Source organism: Vicia villosa, linkage group LG2 (assembly GCF_029867415.1).
Source record: "Vicia villosa cultivar HV-30 ecotype Madison, WI linkage group LG2, Vvil1.0, whole genome shotgun sequence".
Classification (NCBI taxonomy): Eukaryota; Viridiplantae; Streptophyta; class Magnoliopsida; order Fabales; family Fabaceae; genus Vicia; species Vicia villosa.
Genome location: NC_081181.1, coordinates 117,378,489 through 117,402,783, shown reverse-complemented (window position 1 = coordinate 117,402,783; position 24,295 = coordinate 117,378,489). Strand labels below are relative to the sequence as shown.

At 32.2% G+C, this 24,295-nt stretch overlaps 1 protein-coding gene across 1 annotated transcript; it reads left to right on the top strand.

Annotated features, from left to right (window-relative positions):
* The first annotated feature begins 19,747 nt into the window (after window positions 1-19,747).
* LOC131646674 (coniferyl alcohol acyltransferase) lies at window positions 19,748-21,484 on the top strand. The gene has a single exon (XM_058916656.1). The coding sequence runs from the start codon at window positions 19,774-19,776 to the stop codon at window positions 21,160-21,162; it is 1,389 nt and encodes a 462-aa protein (XP_058772639.1). The 5' UTR covers window positions 19,748-19,773; the 3' UTR covers window positions 21,163-21,484.
* Window positions 21,485-24,295: the final 2,811 nt, after the last annotated feature.

The following is a 24,295-nucleotide window of genomic DNA, read 5'->3' as shown; positions in this document are numbered from 1 at the left end:
AAATAACACCCAAAGTGACGCAAGTTGTTCTACAATTAGCATCGAACCTCTAAAGTTCAATTCTAACTATAAAATCCTTAAAAAGTACAAGATATGTTCACTTCTAGCTCAAAAGGTAGTAAATTTGACAGATGAAAACACTACTAATTCACTCCTAACACGGAACCTAATGATGGTTATGCAGAGATTGATATTCCTCCCGAACTGTTGATATCAGACTTTACTGATCCACTTGAAGCAATTTTTCAGATTACATATCCAAATTTTGCACTTAATTACAACAATGAAGAATTTTTGCAATCAAGAGCAATATTGGCTTGAACTATTGAGACAGTTGATCAAATAAACCAGTATATATTAGATCTTCTTCCAGGTAAGTAAGATTCAATAATTCTTAATATGTTTAATAGTTTTGAATGTCTTATTATGCACATTATTGATTACATCCATATCTGAAATTGTTAGGTGAGCAAAAATAATATTTATCATCTGACTCAGTGGATACAAGTGATGGAGACGGCAATGAGTGTTTCAATATATTAACTCCTGAGTTTTTAAATACACTTAGATGTTCAGGCAATCCCAATTACAAGATTACATTGAAGATTGGTACTCCGATTATGCTTCTTAGAAATATTGATCAATCAGAAAGTTTGTGCAATGGAACACGACTAATTGTTACAAGACTGGCAGACCATGTTATCGAAGCGAAAATTATTTCAGGGAAAAACATTGGTGGTGTTGTATATATTTCAAGAATGGACATTACTCCTACTCAATCTCCATGGCCCTTTAAGATGACTAGAAGGCAATTTCCTATAACGGTGTGTTATGCTATGACGATTAACAAGTCTCAAGGCCAGTCATTGGATTATGTCGGTATATATTTGCCGAGGAGTGTATTTAGTCACGGTAAATTATATGTGGCAGTTTCAAGGGTAAAGAGCAAAAAAGGGCTAAAGATATTAATTCACGACAAAGAGAACAAACCGTTATCGACTACAACAAATGTTGTTTTCAAAGAAGTTTTTGAAAACTTATAAGATGTAAGTATTTTTCAGTTATATGTTTCATTCTTTTTCTGCCAAGTAACTCACTTGATTTTTTGTTCATTTTGTTCTATTATTACTAGCAGCGTGGTTTGAACGCACACTTCAAGATTCGTTGAGTGCAAATGTATCTCCAACAATCTGCTATAGTCGGCACGTCAGTTAGCGTTCAACTTTTAATCAAGCATACAACATCAGAGTAAACAATCATTGGGCACAAGCACTGTGGACTTATTTTTTATTCACATGTATTATTTTGTTTTTGGATTTGGTTAACTTATTCTTCAACAATAATTTAACCTAAATTGCATCAGTTATATGCATCATCTCATTTCGTTGAAATATGTTTCACCATAACCACAAGAATACGTATTTTAATTAAACAACAGTTTTCATTTAAACAACAACAAGGATAGTCTTTTAATTAAACAACAACAAATACGTAATATGAAGTTTCTATACTTCAAAGTTGCTAAACATTTAACAGACTGCACAAAATACAAAACCAAATACCAAACACATCACACAACACAAGGAGTACAATAAAAACACAGAGTTCATATTTTACTACTCCCTAATTTAATAAGTTAACATCATCATCAACTTCGGTTCACCAACTCCACAAACATCACATCTACAAAAGGATTTATGGAGAATTCAAGGACATCTCCACATTGAAGCTTTTTCTCCCTCGCAAAAGCGTACCATGCAAGACCAATATGTTTCTCATACGCATTTCTACTTGCTCTAATAATGACACAGTGATATCCTTTTCCATCAATCAGATCTACCATTCTTATCGCATTTTGTTCTTTACTAAAGCATGTTCTTGATATGTCCATTGGAATATTCTGTAATTTGACATAAATCTCATCAATTTAAAGAAAATCTAACGCATCATAAATATCAATAATTACTACTTATTTAGATACTTACAAGGGCATTTTGTCCGTGCATGTTTGATTCGGTGACATTCGACCTCCACTTTACCTCCCCGCTATAATCAACCGTGCGTTCATCCTCTGTAAGAAACCCATCTTTTATGATTGTCTCAAACATCTTATTTTGCTCATCTTAAAACTCTTTATGTATGTTACGCACCCATTCAAGGATGTCTCTCTCAGGATCACTGAAACAAAGTAGAAAAAAACATGTAATTGCTAGATCTGTCAATATACCGAAGATCAAAATTTTGTCCAACTACATCTCTTTACACCATCAAGTATTTTACTCATGCATGAATAAATAAAATGGGAATTTAAGTTATCTTTCAAAAGCCAACTTATTTGAGCATGAAAAAATCACTTACCTGCTGGTAGGAGAAGGAACAAAGGGGACCCCCCATTTCACCATCTTCAAAGTTAGAATGATAATAAATTATTTGGCTGTCCTATTAGAAATCTTCCTATATATACACTTAGTTACAATATAACAATTGGGCCTGTAAATAGTTATGGGCCTGTATTTCATATTAAACAAACAACCCAAACATGTTTTGTTAAGTTGTAGCTATAGAATTTCTTCTTCTTCTCATATATTAATAGACTATTCATTATATAATAATGAATTTTACTGATTTTTGTTTATTTTAATGATTAATATTGATTGAATAAAAACATCATAACTATTTCATATATAATTTAAAATTCATTTAAAATATTTGTATAAATATAAATATTTTTGAAATAGATATAAACATATCAATATGACTATTCTATTTAGAAATATTGATAAATACTTGAAAAATACATTCAGCAAGTGTTATATATAACATGTTTATCATAAACCAATAAGCTTAATAAAACATTGTTATCATAAACCACTTGTTCTTAAATTCAAACACCAAAAAACATTTCACAGAAAGACATAAAGTGTTCTTAATTTCTTACATGACAAGTTCACATCCAAAATGGTTCAGCAAACAACATTAATAACATTACTTCACAAAGGATAATAGAAAACATCTTTCCAAAAACAGAAACACACTTGCATCCTACTTGATAACTTCATTTATACATTTCCACTTCAACACTGCTCCTTTTCCATCATTTATCTTTCAAAGTGACGTACATAAACGGAGTAAAACAAGGCATCTCACATATCAATGTGTCTCCCCTTTTAAACCCTTTTGTATTCGCAAAATTGTACCATCCTTCCGTCATGTACTTTTCATATGGACTTGGCACACCTTTACGATTAGCAGTATTGATTCTACACTTGAATTCTTGATGTAAATCGATATCTCTAATTGTAATCTCCTTTTGATTCCTTCGCAAGCAATATTGTGATACTTCTCTAGGAAAATGCTGCGATAATACATAAATAACTCAGTTCAATTTTGACTCATACCAACATTGTATTAAAACTACTTGAGCACATCAATCCGATTACAAGACAAAATGCGATAAGATATTTAAATTACCTGAACATTTCCTCTCTTGGTTTTTCCATTTTTGATTGCAATTTCCCAACAATATGTTTTCTTCCCCCTATCCATTGCCACCTTAACTTTAAATGAATTATATGGCTTCCTCCCAGTTTTCTCCAGCCCTTTCTTACTTCCATTCCTTACAACTTCATTGCCTGAACTGCCCAATCCCTTCTTGTTAGTACTCTTCTTTCTGCCAGTTTCTTTGTTCCCAGCTCTTTTCGCAATGACAGTCGATGACTTCTTCATAATTCCTTTAACTGGGCGAGCTTCCTGTCTGCCAGCAACGTCGGAATCAACTTCTTCGACCTTCACTTCATTCATAACAATATTTGTGTTGTTCATTGGTCGAACTAAATTTGGTGTTTCCTGAGCTCTACAAACCTAACTTTTTTTTTGCAGATTTCCTTTTTCCAGAAGATTCTCCTATCTCATTAACAAGTTCTTTAACTGCATACATGGCAGCTTCCTCGCTAAACAAAGACAGACGTGTAGTAAGATACTATAAAACACATAATATGAGATGAACAAAAGACCCATCGATTACAGGTATCAACATATCCATTAAATAGATACTAAAAATATACATGCAACAACTGTAATCAAAGTGGGACTGAAATGATAGCAACAGAAACACAATCCAATAGCATTCGCATTGTTAATCATTCAATTACTCTATCAACGATCCCAAACTTTAACCTCAAATTATGAAATCTGGACTATTCATTGAATTTTAAACACAAAAACCTAATCAACCAAAATAACAGATAACAAAATAAAAATACCCTAATACATACAAAGAGATAAATTACGAAAATTTTATCCTTTTTTAACAGAATAGATACATCGTATTCGAAAAAAACAAGTTGAAGTTTTAATTACCTGTTGCATGAAACGGAGTTGTCTGAGATCCAACCATGGCAAACCTTTCTTCCTCGATTCATTGTGGGATTCTCCTGCGCTTTGAACAATGTTGATGCTACTCGCTGATTACTCGATGTCGTCTTCATCGGGTCTAACACAGTAACAAAGACAAGAGATGGGAAGTGAGAAGCTACAGAGATGGAGTATGAGACGCAAAAAAAAAAAAAAAGAATGGAGAGATGGGAGTACCTCACAACGTTTCCAATAACAAATGCACCACTTTCCAACAAAATCATGCGTTTTTAGAGAAACATATTTATTTATTTTTTGTAACTTCCAAAGCTTTAATTACTGCTCTGCAAACCTATTATGTTCCTTCTACTACACGGTTGCTTCTATTAAATCCATTATTTTTTCTTTTGTTTAATATCCTAAATGTTTGCATGCATATATTGCTTCATTTTTGTTTTATATTGGGCCTTCAACTGATGGGCCTTTTAAAACAGTTATGTTACAAGTTTTTTTTATTCAAACTTAACTTTTGGCACCTTTGTTACATTTGCTACTAATGTAAACTATTTAAAACATTTAAACCATTCTTCCTTCAATTTTCATATTATATCAAATATATATATATATATATATATATATATATATATATATATATATATATATATATATATATATATATATATATATATATATATATATATTAAATTCATCCTATCTTTTTCGGTATTTACTTTAAATCAATTTCATCAACGCGATGTAAAACTTTTATTCTTAGATGATATACCAACAAATTGATTACTATATGTTTCTCTTAGGGGTGCTCAAAATCAAACCAACCCAATAGAAAACTGCAAACCAAACCAAATCGAAACCGCAAAAAACCGCATTTGGTTCGGATTAGTTTGGATCATTTTTTAACAAAACCGCATGGTTCGGTTCGGTTTGCGGTTTGTATTTTGTAAACCGAACCAAACCGAATCAAACCGCATTATATTACAACCTAAATTTTACTTAACTCACATCCAACCCAAAATTAAACCTATTATACATTAGCCTTATGAATTCGAACAATTTTCTCATCCTTACACATATAATTTCAGTCCCGATCTTCTCAAATCTCTAATAACATTATTTCACATTCTTTGCCACATACATCTTCCATCTTCTTCTATAATCTTTACTCTCCTATATTCTTTCTCTTTCACCTTCTCATTTTTATGTAAATGTTCCGTATTTCAGTTTCATTTTTATCGCACATCTTCTTCTCTAATCTCTCAACACTTTTTCTTTTTCTTTTTCACCTTCACTAATCTAATCTTTCGTCTCTTCTATTTTTTTGTTTCATTCTAATAATTTTATATTGTTTTATGCTATTATTTTATGTTTAATATTCCACTTTTGTCTAATTTAATTTGAAAATTTCTTTACCCACCTCCCTATGGGTGGTCACCTCCTGCGAAAAACCAAAACTACCCCTGCTTCGGAAGTTCATTTCCGAAAGCGTGTTTTTTTAAAAAAATTGACTTACTTCGGAAGTTCATTTCCGAAACAATTATTTCGGAAGTTCACTTCCGAAATACTGCGATTTCTGCAGATTTATCAAAACACTCCACCTCCCCCAATCATTTACCCTAAATCAAAACAAAAAGTGGCAGAGGCGAAAATTTGTGCAAACAGAATTCCAAAGCTGCATCAAGGCTCCAATCACACTGCTAAACAACATTCAAAAGCCCTCAATCCTAACACTTTGTAAGTTTTGAAATTTTTAGATCTATTATTCAAATGCATGTTATATAGGGTTTTAATTGCATAAATGATATATGGCTAGGTTGTTAGTAGTATTTAGGTTGTTTAGAAGCATTTTGATTTGGTTTGAAGGTTGATTTAGGGGTCTGCCATGGAAGTTGCAGGAAATTGCATCGCAGGGGTGTTTCGGAAGTTCATTTCCGAAAACACCTCCATCCCAGTTTTCGGAAATGAACTTCCGAAATATATCAGAAGTTCAAATTTTTTTGTTTTTTATTTTGTCTCGCATATTAATCGATTTCAATTGTTTACAGGAACATGTCTTCTAGAGAGGGCGCTAAGGGAAGAAAGGATTCTTCAAAGAAAGAGGTGAAAGAGGTGAAGGAGGTGAAGGAGAAGAAGAAGGTTTCGACCGGCTCTACTTCTCGTTCCCAGGGGGCCCGGGGCCCGGATGCTCAAGCTCAGTCTTCAGGCGTGAGAGTCGTGATCAACGCTGATGGTTCTGAGACTGAGTGGGATGAGGATTGGTATAATTATCTTCATTCGGAGGAGTTCGCTCGTCGGGAAGAATAACGTGTTTTTTTTTGTTTGATGTGTATTTTGTAACGCTCGTCGGGCAGAATAACATGTTTTTGTTTTGTTTTGTTCTGATTTCGGATTGTATCGCACAGTGTATTTGTATTGGATTTATCATGTTAGTTTTTGGAAGTGGTAACCGGGGTCGGAACATATGACGGATGAGGTGGATGTCTGGAGGAAGTAGAACTGGAGATACGTCCACCACGAGACAAAGTAGCCAATCAATGTAAGCTATAGTTTATGATTATCATCTGGGGAGGTCATTTCTAAAAAATCAAGATTAAAAATAATAAGATTTTTTTTCCAATTTTTTGTAATGACGTCCCCTGATGATAATGATAAATTATAGCTTACATTGATTGGCTCCTTTGTCTCGCGGTGGACGTACCTCCGGGTCTTCTTCCTCCGGACATCCACCTCCTCCGTCATATGTTTCGGCTCCGGTTACACCTCCTCCGTCATTTGTTACTTTCAGTTGTACGTATTTTTATTAAAATAATAAATAAACCTTTTGAAATTTGGAAGCCTTTTTTTCTCCCCACCACTCTCTCATCCCCACCTACCCGTGTTTAACAATATGTAACTTTAATTTTATGTAATATTATCGTTGTAATTTTCACCCGATTAAATAAAGCGAATTGTTCATTTTCTTCTGTCCAGACCTATTTTCGGAAGTGCATTTCCGAATTCCTCCAAGGGGGGTGCGCTCGGAGATGAACTTCCGAAACACCACATTTTCTGAAAAGTGACTTTATTTCGGAGATGCATCTCCGAAATCAATATTTTATATTAAAAAAAACACGTTTTCGGAAGTTCATTTCCGAAAACACCTTTTTCAAGAAAAAAAGTACAGTTTCGGAAATGAACTTCCGAAACAAGGGGTATTGTGGTAAATTCACCGGAGGTGGCCAAGAAGGTTGGGAGGTGGGTGAAGAAATTCTCTTTAATTTTTACATATTACATGGAAAATTGTTGTCAAAATATGACGAGTTTTGTTGTTATTTGTTAGTGTATGAATGTCTAAATATAAAATTATGTTGTCATATATATGTGTATGTATGGCTCAATAAAATATTTGTAAAAAACCGAATCAACCGAACCGAACCAAACCGCATTAGTTTGGTTTGGTTTGGTTCAGATTTTTTTTTAAAGTCAACCGAACCAAACCAAACCGCACTATTTTTTCTCTTGCGGTTCGGATATTTTTTTCGTTAAAACCGCCCAAATCGCACCGCGAGCACCCCTAGTTTCCCTTGTATTAAGAACGAGTACAAGGCACGTGAAGGGTAGGACCTAATAGGAAAAGCAGGGTAGTATTGTCATTTTCATTTCAATTTCAGCAACATGCAAGTTGGGACTTTGATAACGTAATTGCATGGTAAGGAAGCATAATAGCTCGCAACTTGCTTCTGGAAGGTTTCTGTATAAAATCAAAGTTTCAATTCAGAAAGATTGGAAATCAAGTGGTTCAATTTTATTTGTAGTACACTTCTTTGAATTTTTTTTTTTTTTCTATTCGCACCGGTGTCGACCCACCACAGGTGGGCCACTAATCCGGTTCGTGCGGAGAGGCACGCGCACTGGCCAAGCAAGATTGTTTCGCCTGGGAATCGAACTCGGTATTCCCCGAGTACGTCCTTGGACGGGGCTCCTTGCCAATGGAGCTCAACCACTTGGTTACACTTCTTTGAATTTGAATCACAAATTTTCTTACAGTTTTTTTAAATAAATAAATATTTGTGGCATATATGTGACAAAATGCATTTACTCAATTAATTGATAAGAGCATTGATATATGCCTATTAGGAAAACGTAACGTCTTTTTTTTTTTTTTTGATAATAAGAAAAACGTAACGTCAATGCAACCAATAACCACACAAATAAAGTTTTCCGTAGCATGCCATTTATGAGCTCATTTCATTTGATAATAATATGATTAATACAAGATAGTCTATTAATAAAAAGACTGGTGCTAACTAACAGTATGTCCTTTCTTGCTAAAACATTAACTATTTGCTTGTCTCTTAGAAAACTCAACCATAAAATCTAATATCTATATATGAAAGCAAATGGCTATTGATTTTTCTTAAGTGTCTTTTTTAATTGTTGTCATTAATTAATAATCAGAATTATTTTGATTATGCACACTTAATTAAATTAATTGTTGGCTTTCACTTATTTATCAATCTTTTCAGCACAATTAATTGTCGGAGTTCATGCCACGCTCCTGCTCTTCTTCCGCCTCTTAGTTTTTCAACTCCGCTGGTGCTGAACTCAGTGACCAATCCACGGCGCTGAACACTCGAATTCTTTTAATCCCAATTTATTCATTATTTTAATTTATTTTTTTCGAAATTTGATTATTCAAATGTTGTATGGTTTTTTTATTCAAGGATCAATTGATAAAGGATAATATCAAAGTGTATGGAAGTGTTACTTAGAAGCCAAACGAATCTTTTTCCAATGCTGCTAATTGGTATGATGTTGTCTCTTAAAGTCTTGCTGCTAGTGCTAGGTATGTTTTTCTTTTTTTATTTTAGATTTTTGTTTCTCAATTGTTAGTTTTGATTTATCTAATTGAAAAATGAGTTTGATTATAATTTATTTGATTATTAGTTGTTGAATGAGTTTTTTTTTTTTTAAATCGCAATTTTGTATGAATAGTTTCTCTGGAAAAGCTCAAGGCGTGAAGAAATTCACAGGACGTGCTGCTGCTCCAGCTGCAGATGTGCCAAAACAGCATGTATCTCTCTAAATTTTAGTTTTTGCGTGTTGTTTTTTTATGTTTATTGTTTTTGTTACGAATTTTAGAGTTGTATGGTATAGTTATTTGATTTGTGTTTCTTTTATGTATTTAAAGTCACGTTTTATACTTGTAAAAAAAAAAGTCACGTTTTATAAAAATTTTAAGATGTAATGATTTTTTTTTTAATAAAGCCTCATATATTAAACTGACTTCTTATATAAGTTGAAACTAACTTTTTTTTTTTGTTTTTATCCTTTTCAATTTGTCACCTTTTCTAACTTCATGATCCCTGTAAACTTCTCAGCTTTTCATGATAATAAGCAAGAAATGGATATACAATTGTATTTAGAATTTAATTTTTTGTAATAAATTTATGATCAATGAAAAAATTATTTGTTTTACAAAAGTAAAGAAAATATTAAAAATAAACTTTAAGTTTCTTTTTAACACCCATTCTGAATTTTGAAGACCTTAACACCCATCTATTCCCTTAAAACTTAACATCAATTCTATCGATTTTGAAGACCTATCATCCACTGATTGCTCTGGATTTTGAAGAAAGGACCCAATTCAATTTCGACGCCAATTGTTCTGTAGTGTTTTCTCCAGAATTTGTTGATTCAACCCTTTCTCGATTCGATATGTTGTTTCAATCAAAATGAGTGTTCATCTTTTTCGCTATGTTTTAACGCTTCTCTTCAATCGTGTGTTGTCTTTCTTTGAAAATTTGGTGGAAGGGTATCTCGCTTGCAAGGCTCTGTCTCAATCGAGTTGCTTTGGACTATCGGGTAAGTTAGTCACAAAATCCATCTATAATATTTTACGATTTTAGATTGTGATTTGTTGTATTTTGATTTTATAAACTTTTTTTAAGTTTGTGTATGAAGCACAGACTCCGTGACGACACGAATAGGGGCATTCCAACACCCGATATGTTAAAAATCTAGGATACCAGCACCACTTTATATGTCATAATATTGAATTTTATTTATTCACCTAATATAAAAAGAGTTAAAAATATTTTAATAAAAATTAATGTCTTTGATTTTTCATTAATATCATTACTTCAATACATGTTTAACGATTTTATTCGTGCTTGAGATTTGTCTGTAAAATGTACAAAGTATGTTGAGAAAAAGAAAAACACAATTTTTTTTAAAGAAAACTTGTCTGAATTATCAGATACGTAATGTATTGGTGTCATATGAATATCAGACATCAATTCAAAAGATGTCGAACCAAAGAAAAAAACCAATTTTTTGAGAACACTTGTCTGACTTTTCCGACACGTACTGTACGTGTATCATACAAGTGTCGAATATCAACACGTGTCAGACACCACGACACGCTTACTTCTAGAGGTGTCTGCTTCGTAAGTGTATGTATGTTAATAGCATCCCTTTCTTCACATTGAACCCAATTGAGGTTCTGTCATTATGATTTGTTTACTATTATTTATATTTCTTTTTGTGTATGGTTTTGCAAATCTCATGCTAAAATTCTATTAAATCAGAGTATATGTGTAAAATCTGAAAGCCTTCTATATGTTTTATATATCTTTCCCTTGGATTTTTGTTTGTTTTATCTAGAGCATTTTCACATTGAGCTGTTGAGATTCTGTTATTACACTCAAGTGAGATTTAATTGTTGCTAGCTAGCTGGATAAGCTAAGGAATTTTACATTAATAGTTAGTTTAAACCTTCATTTTTGTGGCTGTTTTCAAATAAATTTGAAAAAAAATTCAACGATTTATTCATTAATAATGTAATGGCTTTATTTAATTTAAATGTTTCTGTATCTTGGGATAATGTTTAAACTGTTTAGTATTTTATTGTTTGTTCATTTGCTCCACAAGTTGTGCTTTTTCTCTGCATTTGCATTTTAAATTTGTAACTCAATCATGAGTGTGCTTTGGTGAGAAGCTTAATCATGTTAATACTATGGTGAGAACACATTTTTGAGTTGATCATAATTGTCTCAGTGTTAATTGTAACACTGTCTCAGGGTTAATTGTAACACTCTAGTTTGATTTAATTCTTTTATTTCATTATTATGTGCAGTAATTAAATAATTATAGGTTCCAAGGGTGTGTGACTTTGAGGTGAGTGTGTTAAGAAAGAGTAGAAATTGGTTAGACTCTGTTTGGTAAAACCAGTGTTGTTAAATATCGGTTATATCACCGATATACCGGTTTTTTATATCGGAATTTGCCTATCCGAAACGAAATCTGATATATTCCGTTTCAATTTCGCTACGCTTCGCATGTCGGCCGTTTTCTGGTATATCGGTATACCGGTTTTGAATTTGATATCAGAATTTTTATTTTTCTGATCATTTTTGTAATAAGTTATACAAAAAAATAATTGAAATATTGAATGTGAAGAGGTGGAAGGAAGGAAAAAGTAGGCTACGAAGAGGTGAAGAGGTGGAGAGACAGAAATAGGTGGAGAGTAATAGTTAGTAAGTAGGCTGTGAAGAGGTGCAACATCTTTTCTAACATTGGAAAGGCTTCACAAGGAGAAATCAAATCTAAGAAAAATGTTTGTATCCAATGAATAGATAAATAACAAATTGTCCAAGGAGGCCAAAGGGAAAGAAGCAACAAAAGTTGTAATGATGCATCTTTTTGGAACAATATAGTGCATACACTCAAGGTGATGGCTCCTCTTGTAACGGTGTTTCGCCTAGTTGATACTTGATAGTGAGAAGAAACCAGCCATAGGTTATATTTATAAGGCAATGGAGAAGGCCAAAGAAACTATCATGAAATCTTCTGGGATGGATGAAAGCAAATATAAGGAGGTTTTTGAAATTATTGATGATAGATAGACTTTTATCACTAGTTATGCTTAGAAGAAGCTTAGAAGAATTATTAGTTATTACTTATTTTAATGTTTAAACTATTTAATTTTGAGTTTTAAGTCACTTTGACTTTGAAGTTTAAATTACTTCGTTGTTAGAACTTGACATTTTCAGTTTAATTCTTAGTAAACTTTTTTAAAAAATTGTTTATGTTAGTAGCTTTTATATGTGCTTCATGTTTTATTTTATATATAATTATTTATTTTAATCGCCTTTATGGTTTCCGCTATTTGCCCGTTACGATATCCGATATTTCACATATCGGGTTTTTGGTGATCCGGTATTTTCCGCGATCCGTTATTAACAACACTGGATAAAACTAGCTGGTAGCTGGTAGTTGATAGCTGGTGACTGATAGTTGATAAGCTAATATGAGTGTTTGATAAATTAACTGTTTCATTAGTTGATAGATACAAAATGACATAAAAAATTATTTTAATTAATAAGGGTAATATTATTTTGTTAAAATAATAAGGGTATAAATGAAAAAAAAAAGTCACAAGCTAAAAGCTACAAGCTCAAAAGCTACTTCAAATCGCTTTTGAAAAAAAAGCTAAAAGCTAGTAAAATAGCTATAAGCTAAAAGCTAAAATAGCATTACCAAACAAAACTTTTTCATTAATGTGAGATAAAAAGTTAAAAGCTAAAAGTTCTTTTTGGGTCTTACCAAACAGACCCGAATTCGAATTATTTAGAATTATTTTAATAATTAAATAATAATAGTTTATTTTATTTATTTAATTAAAATGAGAAAATATAGTGTATGGGCTTAATTTGATAACTAAGAGAATTAGAGGGAGGGAGGAGTAAGAATAATTGTAAGTGGGTAAGAGAATTATAATTTTAATTAGAATACATCAAATAATGTTTAGTAAGTATTTGAGAAATTATAACCTTTCAATTAGAATACATCAGATAACTTGTCATATAGTTAAAATGTTGTAGTGATTATAAATAATGTGGAATGCTTATTTCTTTAATACTTATTAAATATATAACCTTTCAATTTGATGTAGAACATTATAGTTTGACAATTAAATTATGTTAAAAGAACAAGTTATACGTTCAATGCTAAATAAAAATTCTTCAGCTTCTTATTTGCATTTTGTTCTTTAACGGTTAGAATTTGATTTAATGCTCCTAGTTCTTCAACATCTCCTTCCTTCACCTCTAATTTATTTTGTAACATATTATTTACTTTGCAAAAAAAATTAGAGGTGGAAGACGGGGCAGTTGAAGAACTAGAAGCGTTAAACCAAGTTCTAACGATTAAAGAAGAAAATACAGATAATTGGCTGAAGAATTCTTGTCTAGAATTGAACGTGTAACTTGTTTTCTAATATAACTTTATTTGTTATATTATAATTTTCTAATGAAATCCGAAAAGTTATATATTCGATAAGGTGTTGGAAAAACACTCAAACCACATAAGATATAATAAACTCATCTTTTAAAACAATAACAACAACATTCATCAACAACAAACCATAAACAACATACAAGATACAACAAACAACTCTTATTAAAAACAGCAAAATCATAAAAACGTAGCATAAACTACATACAACATAAAACTTTTATCAATAACAACAACAACATATCAACTAATAAAATATTTCAAAAACGTACTTGTCTCATAATGACATCTAAAATGAAAGGAGTATGAAGTTGAAGTGAGAGTTGTGAAATTGTGTTAATTTTGAATGGATGTCATTCTAGTCTTTCACACACGTTTGTAGCACTAACTTTACCTTCATCCTCGTTAATTTTTTTCATTCACCATCCATACCTACAAGTCAAAACAAGTAGAAAGTTCAAACATTATAAAATAAGTTATTGAAACGTAAACAATAATACATACAAAGATTTTGAAACATAAACTATTGTGAAGATGAACTTGTAAGGTAGTTATTTCCTAAATTTTGATGCAACCAAGATAAATCTTCGAAGAAGACGAGTTCGCTGCATAAGTTTGAGGTTTTCATATGAAAGAGATGAATGACAAAGATGTTAAGATTTTATTTTGAGAGAGACGGGTGAAAGAGATGTTAGGATTTTCTTTTGAGAGAGACGGTTGTTATGTACTGAAGCGGTGAATAATTTTGCTTATATATAAATATGCAACACCTTTCACCACAATTGATAATATGAACTGTGATGAAATTATCATACTTTACACCACAATTGATTAAACGAACCATGGTGATATACAAGGTCAAGTCCATTTTGTCACGATAAATGGAAAATTGTTGGTGTTGAGATTCGGACCCTTTCATATCAAGTGCATTTCACTATGGTTGTTAACTATTACCGTAGTGAAATGTCTTTTAATAAATACCAAAAAACAAAAAGCGCTCAAAAAATAGTTATTACCATGATTAACAGGAATGTCGTTGTAATATGGTGTTACGAAAAGTCTATTTTGTAGTAGTGTGTGATGCAGGAGAAAGCTCTTCCAATGTTGTAGCGAGAGCTTTCGGTGCAACGGAATAAAAATGACTTGTAAGGTTAACACTTTGACACCCAAGTTAGTGAAATTTCAAAAAGGTAGTTTGAGAGTGAGAATGAAATAATCTCCATGTTCACCGTGTGGCGAAGTTTATATATGTCATGCAATTTGAATTGCCACATCTACTCCAAAGTATGACGCGAGAAGCCATATGATCACATCCAACGATAAAAGATGCTTGAGAGATTAGGATCAAGTATCATGCGTGTCGAAAAAACTCTACATATCCATTTATTTCATTTGGTGAAGTTCTAAATTGTGACGAGTCTTGGCCAGCCTAAAACAATAAGGTTTTAAGGTTTTTCTTTATATCTATTATTTTTATTTTTATTAGTAAACTTTTTTGTCCATTGTGTTTAAGTCTTTCCTATGCACCCATTTTGTCTTTAAAAAAATCATGCATATGATTGTTTTTATATAATCATTCATGATTATTTTTATATAATCAATCTGTCAGTGTTCCTCGTATAAATAGTTTTCATTTTTTTACGGCATCAAATAAATAGCCGTCGACCCAAATAAATAGTTTAAAGATTATGCCTATAATTTTTATAGTCATCCAATCAAAATTTATCATATAAATTTTTTAGGGTATTAAACGAATAGTTTTGACACAAACTTTGGAAACAATAAAAAAAGGTGATATCATCCAATATAATTTTACGATTACTACATAATTGTCATAATTTCTTTTAACCATCTAAGTTTAAAAGAAATTACATACAAACCTAATAATTAAAACATGACCAAAGACGATAGAAGTGTCATAGTGAAAAAAACAGAGAAAATAGAGCTTTAATAATTTGAAAAGACAAATGAATCTGGCATTGTTAGTTAGTAATGATTTTGTGTTCGTTGATAGTGTGCTATACAGCTAAAAGTAATGTTTGAATTAAGAAAGAAAGTGGAGTTGTTGATTACAAAGCTTGACAAGATGTTAATGCATAATGCAAGTATTTGGTCATTGCCTTAGAACTTGGACGCCACACGCACTAGCACAAGCACTAGGTGGAGCAATATGGTATCTTGGCTCCCCAAACACGTGGGAAACGTTTAAACCAACATAGTCCATGTCAACAAGTTAATCAAAGTGGACTCAAATCAAATCAATAAAATATCTACCTCATTAAATAACTATTCAAGTAACTCAATTAAGATGATACATTTTAGGCAGTCAATACTCCATTTGATTCTAGTTATCTAGGGTCAAGTTTCAAAAGAATAAACAGAAGAGCTATAGCTCAATTGAAATATGTAAGTGAAATTAATTGTCTAATATATTTGATGTAATGTATCATATTCGATATATCATTTGCAGTTCCTAAAATGAGGAGATTTATCAACAACTCAAATTGTGAGTATTGGAAAGTCATCACAAAAATTTTCGGCTATTTTTTTAAAACAAAAATTTTGGCCTTCATTATGGTAGATTTCCTGTCATACTAGAAATCATAAGTCTAGTGTTGGAAATCATAAATCTACAACTGGGTAGATAATTTATACTAAATCTACAACTAGTGTTGGAAATCATAAATCTACAAACATGTATCACTCTTTCAACCATGGAATCAAAGTTTGTGGCTCTTGCTTCCGCTGGTCAAGCAGCTGAATGGTTGAGGGACCTTCTGTTGGAAGTTCCATCGGCTAAATACAATATTTAAAAGGTGTTGATATTTTGCGATAGGCAAGCTACTTTAGCTAGAGCATACAACGAAGTGTATATGTCGTAGAAATTCCCTCGTGAAAAATTAATTAAGGATGAAATCATTTTACTCACATATATATATGCTCAAGCTATAATTTAGTTGATCCATTTACTAGACACTGGTCAGAGATTTAGTAAAGACTACCTCAAGAGGTATCAGATTAAAACTCCTTCAGTAAGAGTTTCAACTATTGAGAATAACAAGTGTGAGTTGGAAACTTTGAGAATAACAAGTATGAGTTGGAAATTTGATAAACAAAGTGTGGGAAAGTTCCACATTGATTAGAAAAGTGGAGACTTGAGCATTTATAAGTGAGAGAACTCACACACTTATAATCTTAAGGTTTTGAGTGAATATGTGATGTGTCTCACACAAAAGTGTGTTTCTCATACAAAGAAAAAGCCCCAGTGAAAAATTCTCCCTCATGTGAACCTCCAAAATCAATGCTCCAACAGTGGTACCATGAGCCTTTGGTACGAGTGAAGGACCGATCACTTGTATTAAAAGTCATCCCCATAAAATGGTGGGTACGAAGTGTCTCATTTAAGAGTGTCAACAGTGGTACAAGTGTATGTGGATGAAAGAAATTTCGCTTGAGGGGGAGAATTGTGGATAGACTCACATTTGAGGAGGTTATTGAGAATAACAAGTGTGAGTTTAAAACTTTGAGAAATAAAGTTTGGAAAAATCTCACATTAATTAGAAAAGTGAAGACTTGAGCATTTATAAGTGAGAGAATCCACAAACATATTACCTTAAGGTTTTAGGTGAATATGTGATGTGTCTCTCACAAAGGTGTGTCTCTCATACAAAGAAAAAACCCTATGAAAAATGCTTCATCATATGAACCCCAAATCAATGTCCTAACAGTTGTATCATGAGTCTTTGGTTCGAGTGAAAGACCAACTCACTTGTATCAATAGTCATCCCCACAAGATGGTGGGTAGGAAGTGTCCCATTGAAGAGTGTCAACAGCGATACAAGTGTACGTGGATGAAAGAGCTTCCGCTTGAGCAGGAGCATTGTAGATAGACTCACACTTGAGGAGGAGTGTTTAGAATAAGAAATGTGAGTTGAAAACTTTGAAAAACAAAGTGCGGGGAAATCCCACCTTAATTAGAAAAGTGGAGACTTGAGCATTTATAAGTGAGAGAACCCACACACCTATCACCTTAAGTTTTTTGGTGATGGTGTGTCTCTCACAAATGTGTGTTGCTCATACAAAGAAAAAGTCTCAATGAAAAATACTCCCTCATGTTAAACTCCCTAATCAATGTTCCAACACCAACAATGGTAGCAACTCAATCTAACGTTAAGAAAATATTAACCCTAAGATTTAATGGGTAACAACAAACTGTTTGATTTGGATGTTTGTGCAATATTATGTAATAATTTTGACTATTGCATTTGGAGGGTTGATTTTTTCAAACTCTTAATAAAGTTCATAATTGAGAATATGTATCTAAAGTAAAGTAGATAGAATATGAACTTCACCTATGTGAATTTTGAGATGGTGTTGTCTTAAAGTGAGACTTGGAGTTTCTCTCACGATAAATTCTCGAAAGCACATGACTATAAATAATTCTATGCGAGAGATGTAGGCGAAGAACCATTGTAGAATGTGTATAAGGTAACGTCGATCTAATCACAAATAATAAAAGGTTCAAAGCCTTGCTACCTAACATTTCGATTATATTTTATGTTGTTTTAACTAAAGTTAAGTTCAAATCGAAAGATACTTAACTCTATTAGCATTGTTTGTTTCTTTTTTTGGAATTGGTATTGTCATTATTAAAAAAAAAGTGAATGACTCTTGTAGTTAATGAAGAAATTAATACATGACCATTAGTGTGTTCCAATTATAACAAAATAAATTGCAAGTGAGTAAATGAGCATTCAATGCATGGAAAATAGTCTCACATAGAAAGTTTAACTCACTTTAATATTCCTTATATAGAGTTACATTTATTAACTCAACAGAGAGTTAAAGAAGAGATAGTGTCACATGGATAAGTGTGGTGGTCGCAAGTCTTATGCCACTTGTCATATTCACACTCTTCCTCGTCGGATTTGTCACCAGCGCGGCGACACTAGATCTGGCACTGGGGGCGTGGACGTAGAGGCGCTAGTGGCGCTTGAGCACTTAGTGTGTTCGTTGCTCCAATTTGTTATTTTTTAATTTGAAAAAAATTGCAACACTTAGTGTGAAAGGTTGCAATACTTAGTGAAAGGTGAAAAGTTGCAACACTTAGTGTGAGGTGTTGCTATACTTGGTAAATGAGCGTGTTTTATCGAGGGTTGCTACCTTGTAAAACAACGTCATTAAACTTATAAATAGGCTATCTCGGATTCAAAAAAAATACACACAATTAAAACTCTCCTCTTCAATATAAATTTTAGATTTCTCTCTTCCTTATATTCGAGTTTTTATCTGTCATATACAAACTCGAAGATAAGCTGGATTATCTTGAATATTCTTACATGCGAGTAGACATTAAAACATTTTAAAAATGTTTGAAATACTATTAAAAAAATATTCATAATTTCATATACACAATTTTAGCCTTAATCCATTTAACTTCCCATCATTATCTAACAACAATCTACTAATTAACAATATTTCGCCACATCAACTAAATCATAAAAATGTCATCTTCTCAACAATGACATCACAGAATTTTGCTTTAGACTTATTCAAGAGAATTTGCTTTAGAGTAACAAAAGTATATTTCTTTTCGTCTGTCCTAAAAACTACATAATTTAATGTTCTTGATTTATAGCACTTATGAGATGAGTGGCATGCTGAGAAGTTTTGATCACCAATGTAGTGGAGTACTCCACTCAATGATAGAGTGAATATTACTATAAACAGGAAAGTATTACACAATTTAACACAGTAGTAAAAGACTAATAATTTCTTACACCGGTTTTGTAATTAACATTGATTATTTGGATTCCAAAATTCCATTTGCCTGCCAAACTTGACCATTGATATAATTTTCATGTATATTATGATTTGAACCGTTGGAAGAAAATGAGTGGAAATAAGCACCAACTTTCCAACAAATTAGAGTGCTCTCATGAGATCATCATTTAATCATGAGACATGACATCATAATAATATACTCATGAGTAGTGATCACTACTCTTCATTCATAAAGTATAAGAAAAAAAATATCTCAATCAATGGTGTCAATGTTCATCATCATGCTCTAGAATCACACTATATATAACCATATGCTAAGGAGCATTTCAAACATAAGCCTCAAAGATGTCACATATTCTAAAGGAAACTGCTGCCACAAAATATTCAAAATTTGAAGTAAATTTCATTAGGAAAAGTGTTGTAAAAGCTCTCAATCCTTCACCAAAGCCATTTTCAACAATAACTCTTTCAAATCTCGATCTACTTTCCGGTCGATTTCCTGTTACATACTTATATTTCTACAACAAACCAAATCAAGGTAACTTCGAATCTTTTATCGACACTCTTAAAACCTCCCTAGTACAAACACTCAACCATTACTATCCCTTTTCTGGCCAAATTGTTCAAAATCACAAAACCAATGAACCCGAAATCATTTGTGACAACAATGGTTCATTACTCATTGAAGCTCAAGTAAACATTCCACTAAAGAGTCTAGATTTTTACAATCTCAACGAAACTCTTACGGATAAAATAGTCTCGGTTGAACCAAATTTCCTTTCACAAGTTCAGGTAACAGAATTCACTTGTGGTGGAATTTCAATAGCATTTACTTTTGATCATGCATTAGGTGATGCAACTTCATTTGGTAAATTCATTTCATCATGGTGTGAAATAGCACAAAATAAACCATTGTCATGCATACCGAATCATACAAGAAACCTTCGCGCGCGTTCGCCTCCTAAATATCAACCTTATCTTGATCAAATTTTCATCAAATGCACCATGGAAGAGATTCAAAACATGTCAATGAATAACAATATTTCGCTTAAACGTCTTTATCATATCAGCGCGTCGAGTATTAGTACCCTGCAGAGACTTTGCTCGGTTAATGGTACCAAGAGAACAAAGATTGAGGCTTTCTCTGCCTATGTATGGAAGATAATGATAAACACAATTGATCAAAAACTTCATGAAAAATGCAAGATGGGTTGGTTAGTAGATGGAAGAGATAGATTGAGTGGAAGCAAAAACATTAAGAATGTTTCAATGTCGAATTACATTGGTAATGTTTTGTCTTTGGCTTTTGGTGAGGCAAGAGTTCAAGAACTGAAGGAGAATTCGTTATCAGACATCGGCGAAATAGTACATGATGCAATTTCAAAGGTTAGTAATGAAGAACATTTTTTGGATTTGATTGATTGGATTGAGTTTAATAGGCCGGGTTTGATGCTTGCGAAGGCGGTGTTAGGACAAGATGATGGACCTGTGTTGGTGGTTTCTTCAGGGCAAAGGTTTCCTGTTAGTGAAGTTGATTTTGGATTTGGAAGTCCTCTGTTAGGGACAGTGTATACTTGTATTGAAAGGGTTGGTGTTGGTTATATGAATCAAAGACAAAGTGGTAAAGGTGATGGTTCTTGGACTGTTTCTGCTATCTTGTGGCCTGAGTTTGTGGATGCTTTGAAGGATGATCCAATTTTTCAGCCCATGACTGCCTCACATCTTCAACTTTAGTATAATAAATAATTAAGCACGATTACGATTACAAGACACTGGACACGATACTGACACTAATATATAGATGATATAAATAGTTTGAGAAAATGAAAAGTGATGAAGATATATCACATGTGTTAGTATCATGTTAATATTGCACAAGATATATGTCATTAATTTGAAGCTAGTGCTTGTTTTACATTGCATTGTTATTTATTTCTGACTTGTTGTGCATTAGTTATGGTGAATGTGAATACTTGAAATTGTATTTATGTTTATTTGGATGGAGATATCTTACTTATATGTATGTTATAAATAGTTAAAATTGCTTATTTTTATATTTTAGGGAAGGGAGTTGTTAAGAGAAAAACAAAAAATAGAAAGCTTGAGATTATTATGGTTGAGTTTATGATACATGTGTGTGACAAATGCATTTACAATTTTGTATTTACTGATTGAACTTTTGGATTCTTACTGATACCGAAGACATCACATTTTATTATTAGTAGGGGTGTTTGGTTTAGTTCATGATACTAGAGTGGTTTTAGCTTAATTTAAAACTAATTTAAGATTAATTTGTATTTATAAATCGGTTTTTAATTATTGGTATATTAATTGTGAGTATGAGTCTTACATTATATAAAAAGACGAATGTTACATTACTTTATAAGTGAGAAGACCCATAAATTCAATGTTTTAAAATTTTGAGTTAATATGTACTGTTTAACTCATTTAAAGTGAATGTCTAAAAAGCCGAATATGATGTTCTCCAAACTCCCTCATGACCCAACAGTGATGACGAGCTTAGTTTGACCATGGCTTCATGTATCGAAAGTCTTCCTGACAAAGGTGTTCAGGTATCATGATATGTTGAGTGCATCCAACGGCCCCATCATTATTTTGTAGTCTTTGTAGGATGAGTTCACTCTTAAAAGTAGGTTCCACCATTTATTTGAAAAAAGAAGAAAAAGAAGAAAAATAATAAAAGAAAAAAAGTCTTAAACAAGTGAGAGAGACATCATATATTCACCCAAAATTTTAAGTTGATAGATGCATGAGTACTCTCACTTATAAAGTGCTTAACCTCTATTTTTTCAAGCAATGTGGGACTTAAAACTCACACTTGTTTATCAACACAACTCACACTTAATTCTCAACAATATTCCTCTCAAGTGAGTCCATCCAATATGCTTCCCATCAAGCAGAAGTTTTACTTCCACATACTTGTACCGCCGTTGACAGATACCCTTACTCGTCATGGGCACTAGAACAAGACACGCCGCCTGACCACCACCATGTCAGGAAGCCTTTCGATACAAGGAGTCGGTCTCTTTCTTTAACTGGACTCTGATACCACTGATGGATCATCATGAGGGGGAAGTATTCACATTGGGTTAAACACTCACCTAATGATCAAATACCCACTCAAACAAGTGAGAGACGTCATATATTCACCCAAAAGACTATATTTTATAGTTGTGTAGAAAAACTAACTATCTCTATTTATATTAATACTCAGATTATATTTTTTTCTTCCTACTACCCAATGTGGGACTTGGATGAATATATTATTTGACCTAACAAATCCTCCCTTCATCCAAAGTCTCACATATCTTCACTTTGTTTTTAACTTTATCTTTGAAGCGACCATTATAATTATAATGATTACCCACATTTTTATAATTATTACTCTTCAACCTTTTTGTCTTTTTCCTCCCTTGATCCGAATTTTTTATTTCCTTTTTCGGTTGATCAAGATTTTTTGTGACTCTTCCTTTCTCCCTTGATAAGAATCAGGCTTTGATACTAGTGATGGGTCATCATGAGGGGGAAGCATCCACATTGGGTCAAACACTCATCTAAAGATCAAAGACTCATCCAAACAAGTGAGAGACACCATATATTCACCCAAAAGACTATATTTTGTAGTTGGGTAGAAAAAAACTAAATATCTATATTTATATCAATACTCAAACTATATTTTCTTCCTGCTACCCGATGTAGGAGTTGGATGAATATATTATTTGATCCAACAAAATCCTCCATTCATCTAAAGTCTCACATATCTTCACTTTGTCTTCAACTTCATCTTCAAAACGACCATTATAAATATAATAATTAGCCACATTTGTAAAATTATTACTCTTTAATCTTTTTGTCTTCTTCCTTTCTTGACCACCAGAATTTTCTGTTACTCTTCCTTTTTTGCTTGATCAAAACCAGACTCTTATACCAGTTATAAGTCATCAAGAGGAGAAGCATTCACATTGGGTCAAACACTCACCTAAAGATCAAAGACTCACTCAAACAAGTGAGAGAGAGACAATATATATTCATCCAAAACTTTAAAGTAATAGGTGCAAGGATTCTTTCACTTATAAAGTGTTCAACCTCCACTTTTCTAACAATGTGTGACTTCAAACTCACATTTGTTTATCAACACAACCTCCACTTGTCTTCCAACCACTAAATTTGAATTTGATTTTGTCACCAGTAGGTTGAAAATAGTTGACTTTAGACTTGCTTTTAAAAACGATAATTCCAAGATAATTAAAAAGGTAAACGTCAGTGTTGTCCTTATTAGAATTATTTACACCCTTCTTTTTGCACACACGCATTGTCCATGTAATATAGGGGAATATTTTTAGCTTTATTATTTTATGATTGAAAGACCCACATTCTTGCAAAAATTACAAAATCTAAAGAATTTTTCATATTCAATATAAACATAAAAGGAATAATCATTCCTTTCCGTCAAGATTTTGTCTCGCAATAATAATGATCAAAATTTCTATCAAACAAAGGCTTACTAGTGTTGTTATCCATATATATGAATGTACGTATTCCTTTCATTTCTATTTATAAGTAAATTTTAACTTTTAAACTCATTTAATAAATGATGTATTTAAACTATATAAAGGTTAAATACATCAATTATTGAATGAGTTTAAAAAAAAAATATTTATAAATAGAAATGAAGGAAGTATGATCTTTAAAGTCTAATGTTCCTGAATCAATCCTACAATATACGCCCAGACAATAATGTCTCATTTTAAAAAACAAATTAAAATGTGAAAAATAATAATTAATGTATTATAATTGTTCTCTATTTTATGTAAGCAATATTTTGAAAAATAAATAATTGTAATAA

Bases quoted from the DNA above. Each gene is read 5' to 3' on its own strand.
- LOC131646674 (XM_058916656.1), top strand. From the start codon at position 19,774: ATGTCACATATTCTAAAGGAAACTGCTGCCACAAAATATTCAAAATTT.